Here is a 7,882-nt window from a genome sequence, read left to right on the forward strand (position 1 = left end):
CCGCCGAGCGCTTTCATTGGCTGCGGGTCATTTAAAGGTATTCCACTGCGCTCTGATTGGCCAGAAGGTTTTTTCGCCAAATTTCAAATGCATTTGCAAGTGGCGCTTTTTCCTGAAGCTCACTAGTCACTAACCATTGTGTTGCCGCTTAAATGCTTGTAGTACCACTGCAATAGCGACCAGGACGTGTTTGTAACGACATATGAGGACTATACAAACGTGATTTTATCTTTTAGAGGTAAGAGACGACTACTTTAATGTTATATTTTTTGTAGTTTCGTGAAAATATAAGCCTTTAAATAGGATTTTGAACAAATTGTTGCTAGTTGTCCGGCCATTTTTGCGTTCCTTCAATGTGATGGTCTCAGATTTGAGTTTAGTATTGTATCTTTGTAAAATGCAACTTATCTATTTGTATTATAGAGGCCACTCAAAGACACCTTATGAGCATTTTCGCGTAAGAACATCGATTGTTAGTTGTCCTAAAGCTAGTATGTGGCCTCAGTAGTGTGCATCATGAGGAGCCACGTCAGGGATGCATGCACTTAGGCGCGCAAAATTAAAAGTACAAATAAACGCATCCCCTGTATAACATCTGAACACATTAAATATCAAGCAACCAGAATGATGTAACGTTATTTTAACATGCATTATCAATGTGTTTTAATATTAAGGCTGTTAATGTTTAAGACGTGAGAGCAGGCTAATGTGCTTCCATTTGAGCCTAAAAAAAGGAGGGACCTTGTGTTTTGTGTTTCAATATGAGTTTATGTAACTCTTTATATAAAAGTATTGGACATATAACACATCAAGATGATCTGCAATTAGTTAATGCAGTTCCAATATAGGCCTACATTGTAAAAAATGACTTCCATATTAGGTATTTGTGTATCTAAGCTTCTTAAGTGTTAATGTGATACTAAGTCATGTTTTCTGGGAATATATTTTTAAATGAAGTTAGTTTTTGCCGAAAACAAGTAAAATCTGCCAATGAGGTAAGAAAAAAAACTTAATTCAAATGGAAAAATATATTTTTTTCTTGTTTTTAACAAAAAGGAGGGAAAAAGGCTTCATACCTTGTTTATGTTTAGCATCTCAAATTTTTTATGTTTATGTTTAGCATCTCAAATTTATCTTGATTTAAGAGTGTTAGAGCAGTCATGAGTGTTTAGAACTTATTGGGAGTAAAAAACTATTTTTCCTGTGTATACTTAATACTTATATTTACTTTTACTGTTTGTAAATATCAAACTAGTAATTTGGCTAATGTGGATTTATAAAATTTTCTCATTATTGGGTTAGTAATGACATATAACAATTTGTCCAACATACTTTAACGTGTCTTGTTTCTCATTTCCTCTAGTTTGCGGTCTGAATCGGCCTCAGTATGAAGTGTCCAAGCTACAGTGACGATTGTACTGTTTTAAGCCACATGGAGAAAGCTAAATTGGACCTCGGTGAGATGAAGCGCCACACCGTTTCTCCACGGAAAACATCCGCCCCAAGCTCACCGGTGAAGGCCATCATCTCCACCCCAATGGAGGCCAAAAGCAAAGGCCCGCACAATAAAGAAAACTACCAGAATAAGCGTCATTCTCTGGAGGTGGCGTCCGACGACGAGGTGATTATCAGCAGTTGTGGCCTAACTGAGGACAGTGGGTACCTTTCCCTCCAAAACAGCCGGTTGAGTCACGGGGATGTGGGTGGCGTGGACTCATTGGAGAGGAGTAAAGTGGAAAATGTGTCCTCTCAATCCTTGGACACCGAGTGTCATTCTGCGCCCTGTCTGCCCGTGCTGAATTTCCAGGAGGAGGTGTGCAGAGAACTGGCCAAAAGCTATAAAAAGAGCAGAAGTTACGACTGGACCGTCGTCAATAAGGTTGCTGTGAATTTCGGGCTGCATAATGTGATCGGTGGGAAGATGGGACTTCAATTTGTGGACATCCTTTGTGACCTGTTGAAGAAAGACATGAGGCACATTCTCGCCAGAATCTTGGGCCTGCTGGGAGATTGCGACTTAGTAAGGTAAAGTCCTGTTTAGTTTCGTCATTTTTCCTGTGGCTTGATCCGACACTGATGTGGATCTGATTGACTGACTGTTTGTTTGGTCTGTTGCAGCTGTAAAAAAGTGAGCCGGACGTGGCGGAAAATCATTTCCCAGGATCATGTGGCCCTTCAGCGCTGCAAAAAAGCCGAAAAAACGCAAAGGGTAAGAGGCATTCAGATGACGACTGGACTGATTCACCCATGTGCTGTTTTATTAACTTTTATATAATGCAAAGTTCACGTTGTAATGGTTTAGTTTAAGCTAAATTAAATAAACTTGATTTGGTTAATTCAGGTGCCAAACAGAATTAAGTTACTACCTCTAGATCGCTCAAAGGAAAAACCACCAGTTACACACACAAAAAAACTTTCTTTCCACAATAATGCTTTGCTTTGAAAATTAGGGTTTTCTTTTACTAAAGAGTCACAACAAGAGTTTAGTTTCAATCTTGTATTCACACACACACAAAAAACCCTCAATACTCAAGCCAAATTTCAAGCTTAGAAGCTGTTTTGACACAAACGGCAGTTTCACTTAAAGTGTGAATATTTGTGGTTCGAACATGATTAGAGCCTTCCTAATTGTTGCTTTGCTATCTTTCAGTTCTAATTGTTTGTTTTTTGATTCCAGGAGTCGGGCCGCCCCATGGGATCATTATCACGAGACTTCACCTTGAGCAGGGTGGTGTTCTCCTGCATGCAGGCCGTCGCCTCGACGCCCGTTCACAAGGCTAAGAAGTCGCAGTGCCAGACGGGTGGAGCTCAAAACTCCTCCAAATCAAGTCGCTTCCAACAGTTTCAAGAGGTAAAAAAAAAAAACATCCCCCAATAACACTAATTTATGGATCCTTTTCACACACTGTGATGTGTTTTCACAGTAAACATTGTAAATCTAGCTTTCTTTTTTAAAGTCTACTTTTATAATACTTTGTTTACTCTGGCATGAAACGACAGAACATATCAATACTATTGCGTGATTGGTTGAGGGAGGGATGAATTTGTCTCTTTCTCTTCAACACACTCTCTAATTTTTCCTCTTATGGTACATTTTCACGACAAAGATGTACTAAAACAGAAACACGTCCAGACGACAACGTTGTCAAAACGACCCTATTCACTTTGATTCATGAAATGGTTAAAAGCGTTGTATTCTAATGACAGGCAAGAAGTTAGCGATGTTACTTTGTAAAGAAACACCAATTGCTAATTTACTAACCGCTTGCGCCAGTGCAAACCCTCTTTTGGTGTTGAACTCAGGCTTTCCTAAAGACATGCACTGAAAAGGCGTGGACAGGGATGTTTTTGTGGCTGTAGGAGTTTCCCTTTCAGATGCAAAATTTATGGGAGAAGTGTATTTAAATGAATCACGCAAGGTGATTTACTAAGGTTTGCGCCATTATTTACCACACCAAAAACCCGCTAACTGGTAGATTGTTTTGGTCATTTTGGAAAGGATCCGGCTGCGTCTGTTCTTTAATTTGTGTCGTCAGTAGATCACATTGGTGCTTTTTTGGAATTGCGCTCTCTCGCTAATTTGTCCTGTCAAGTAAATCTGGCCCTAAGCCTAATACACCTGCGCATGACGTCACAGTTTTCACTTCTTTTATTTACAGAATAATGGTATTGGTTTCAAAAACCTGAACCTTGAAACCAGTTTTCAAATGTTTGTTTTCAGGCCCCCCCAAAACGCTGTTGTCGTGTAAATGAACGGCCAAAATACATGTTATGTTTTTTTTTCGTGTCGTGTGAACCTAATAAAACACAAATGATTTGTAGTTTCTGTTCACCACTATATAGAGGTTTACCCAAATATGACTTAAGCTTCTGAGAACCTAGGAAATGAGAACAGGGTCTCTCTTCGGATGCATGCATGAGTTTAGTTGTGTGTTTGGCAGCTGATGTGAATGTGGTTTTCTTCTTCCAGGCGGCCAGATCCCTCAAGCAGCACGAGTCTCTGCGATCGTGTGTTCTCTGTGGCTCTCCGGCACGCTTCGACTCCGACATGCAGCAGGCCGTGTGCACACGCATCAGCTGCGCTTTTGAGTTTTGCACACTGTGCCAGTCGGCGTTCCACAACTCTGACCCGTGCCGGAAATCAGTCCAAGCCTTCACCCCTTCCCAGAAGACACTCGTCGCCGGCTCCGCTCGAAGCAAGAGAAACGTCCGTCGCCTCTGAGCACCACAAGGGAAAATGTTACAAGAACTTTTAACAAAAAATGCCTTTGGGTTCTTAACTGTTTTGAAAGACTTTTAAAAAATGTTTTATCTTCCTAAAATGTGAAGTGAATTGTGCACAAAGAGGAATACCTACAATCATCCCTTGCCAAAAAGATTCAACAAGGAGGTTAAACAGCCTCTTCTGTTTTGTAAATGTTGTTTTATAAGATTTTATAAAAAATTATGAATGTTTTATGATGAAATGACCCATTCTTGTCTGTCTTTTCACACACAAATGTACATATTTAAATGGTTAAATAAAAGCCTGTATATTTTTACATTTTGGTGCTTTATTGACTGGCAATTTAATTGAGCTCCCAAATATGTAGGAGTTTTATTTTTTAGTTGAATTGCTTGATGTTTGACTATTGAGATTCCTTATTGGCTATTAGAACCAAAGTTGCTTATTGCATACTTTTGCAATGTGCTTCATTTGTCACATGACTTCTCCATTTGACCCATGACTTTGTGCATGCAAACTTTATGGGCGTTTATATAACTGTATCTGCTCTCGCTGTACTCCGATGTCTGCAGCACCGCTTCAAATCAAACAAACCCTGGGTATTGGAAATGGTCAAACCATGGTTTCTGAGGGACATTAAAAAGCATTAAATGAATTTTGTGAAAATTAAGGCATTAAAAAGCATTAGATTTTAATCCTACAGGCATTAAAAATTTAGATAGTTTTGAAAAATGTATCAATTTATTTGAATGTAGCCTTAATATTTTAACATGCGGAACCAGTTTGGTAATTGCAATTTTGCAATATAGTTGCATCATTGTCAAACTAAATGGTTTCAATTCAGAATTTGGGACATCTCTATTTTTTTAAACAATTATATATGTATAATTTCCATGGTTAGTTATGGGTCATGTACAGCATACTTTTTTTTTTTAAAGGCATTAAAAAGCATTAAATTTAATTTGAAGATACCTGCAGAAACCCTGCATACTTGAGATGACTTCAGGTTGAGAGCATTGCATTATGGGATCCAATTCCCAGTACACGTTTTATGAAATGTCCACTGCTTCTGAAATCACATGCTTCTATAGTAGGTGAAAAACAGCATGTGACAAATTTCCTAATTCACAGTACTCATAAAAGAGTAGGCAAACAGTCTCCGGATGAACTACTGCTTCCACTGAGATTCTGAAGTGTGCAGATGATGGACACTTTACTATCCCATGAGGCCACAGGAGAGGATTTATGAAGGGCAGAATTTTAATACATTATCAAATGTAATGTATTACTGTGATCAACGCTGAATTTTCAGCATCATTACTCCAGTCTTCAGTGTCACATGATCCTTCAGAAATCATTCTAATATGCTGATTTGCTGCTCAAGAAACATTTCTAATCAATGTTGAAAACGTAATATTTTTGTGGAACCCTTGATCATTTTTTCCAAGAATATTTGATGAATATAAAGTTTTTAAAGGACAACATTTATTTGAAATAGAAATCGTTTGTAACATTATAAATGTTACAGTAACTCACTTTTGATCAATTTAATGCAACCTTGCTGAAAAAAATATTACTTTGAAATCTTTAAAACTGACCCCAAGCTTTAGAATGATAGTCTACACACTGAGCACAATAAACATGCTATGGTCTGCATATATGGCAGTATATTAACCATTTTGACATTATTTTGATTTCTTCATAACATCTATATTGCTCTCATGAACTCATAAAGACACCACATATCAGCTGTTTGAGTTTGTGTACAACTGGTCAATCAGAAGGTTTCCTGTTTGTAGTGTGGTCTGATGAAGACGCAAAATGGAGACCAAAAACTTCTGAAGCGTTTTTGTTTTTAGCTAGATGGCACCAGAGAGCTTTTCTATTGACACCTATTCCTCCTGTGCTGTTTAATCCACCGTTTCACCACCTAAAATTCATGTATTTTATTCTTTGAAAGACTCAATTATGTGTTTTGTGTGTGTATGTGTGTGCTTTACAGTATCAAGCACAATAGTGTTTCTTAAGGAGCAGCGGATGAAGATCTCAGATGGAAGGGTTTCCACTGAACTACACTGAGGGTTTACCAATCATTCAATGTCTAATGTGATTCACAGACAGAAAACAGAGCTAAACCTGAAACACAATTACCTCACTACTTGCTGGAATCTGAATTAGTGTCTTCCCAGAGAAAATATCTCATTTATAGCAGAACATATAAATTATGTGGCCACTTTTCTCATTTCCATTACGTTTCAACCATGTCTGGACTCAGGTGTGTATTTTCAGAGTACAAAACACTGATTGCAATAATAGGCTATGAGTTTATTTTCCCAATTGTTTTGTACTCCTTAGGAGCTAAGTAAAACTTTTTCTTGATAGATGTGAATAACGAAATTATTATTATTTGTGATGCAATAATGCTGCTTCCTCACATGCCATTTAACATATTTAAACCATAACATCCATATAAAATGTGATTGATTACAGTGAAGTCTGAATATTGTTTATGTGAGAGGATATAAACCAAACTGTAGACAAGTAAAAACCATGTCAATGTTTGATTGAAATATTATAAGATTTCACTGCATGCTTGAAGCCAATTTTATCCTAGAATTAAAAATATAATTGATTTTTGGATTTCCTTCCACATCTCTGACATAAACCTTTTGTATACGATGACAGACATTTGTTTTCTCTTACCCATGAAAATCATAAGCATGCCTTTATAAAAATAAAAAAAAATCACAACTTAAACTTGAAATATATTTGCAATTTTATTCTTGAAACAAAATAAATGTTATCTGAAAAAATATATATATAAAAAAATGTAATGTATTTTATTTCAGCTAGTTGCCAAGAAAACATTTCACATTTTCATAGTACTAAAACTGAAATAAAAATTCATCAAAACTATACATAGGCCTACTTAAAAAACAAAAACTGTTAATGATGAAACATGCAACAAAATTACTAAAACTTTTATCTAGAATGAAAATAAAACAAAGTATAAAAATTATACTAAAATAATACCACGGTACAGTGAAGATGTCAGACCATGGTAATTCAGTTTACCATGGTAGGCTACCATGTAAAAAACATGGTAATACTTTTTGTTAATGTGACAGATTTAACATACACTTTTCAAAACTCACAAAAGCCAACAACCGCAAAAGAAAAGCATTAAAGTTTTTGAGCATTTAACATTTTAAATGCTTTAATGTTTTATTGATCCTTTCTCAGCATTCAACTAATTCATAACCATAAAATTAAATTTCCTCTCTTCTGCTGTTTCGTTCAGAAGTTTTCCTGATTTACTCTTGGAATGCACTATATGGCTCCATTGCTAATATTTTTAGCTTATGATATAAATTGCTTGCTTTTCCTCATTTGTACGTCGCTGTGGATAAAAGCATGTGCTAAATGAATAAAAGCAAATGTAAATCTTGACAAAGAACCACCAGACAAGACGGGACCTGTCTGTCTGTTCACTCTAAAGGCTGAACCATCAGTGTGTAGTTGATGATGCTGTCACTGTCCCACAGACTCTTGTGACGAGCGGCCATTCCCCAAGGCTGAATGAGGCTCTTAAACGACACCCCCGCTTTCCTCATTACATTTATTCCTTCATCTGTAAACACACACACACTGGGGTTG

At 37.0% G+C, this 7,882-nt stretch overlaps 1 protein-coding gene across 1 annotated transcript; it reads left to right on the forward strand.

The window, feature by feature from the left end:
- The first annotated feature begins 114 nt into the window (after window positions 1–114).
- On the forward strand, window positions 115–4,541 carry fbxo5 (F-box protein 5). Its single transcript, XM_079856365.1, has 5 exons — window positions 115–238; window positions 1,364–2,025; window positions 2,119–2,209; window positions 2,678–2,851; window positions 3,971–4,541. The coding sequence occupies exons 2-5, from the start codon at window positions 1,388–1,390 to the stop codon at window positions 4,220–4,222; spliced, it is 1,155 nt and encodes a 384-aa protein (XP_079712491.1). The 5' UTR covers window positions 115–238; window positions 1,364–1,387; the 3' UTR covers window positions 4,223–4,541.
- The last annotated feature ends 3,341 nt before the right edge of the window (window positions 4,542–7,882 follow it).

The sequence above is a fragment of the Squalius cephalus genome (assembly GCF_949319135.1).
Source record: "Squalius cephalus genome assembly, chromosome: 21".
In the NCBI taxonomy this organism is placed as follows: Eukaryota; Metazoa; Chordata; class Actinopteri; order Cypriniformes; family Leuciscidae; genus Squalius; species Squalius cephalus.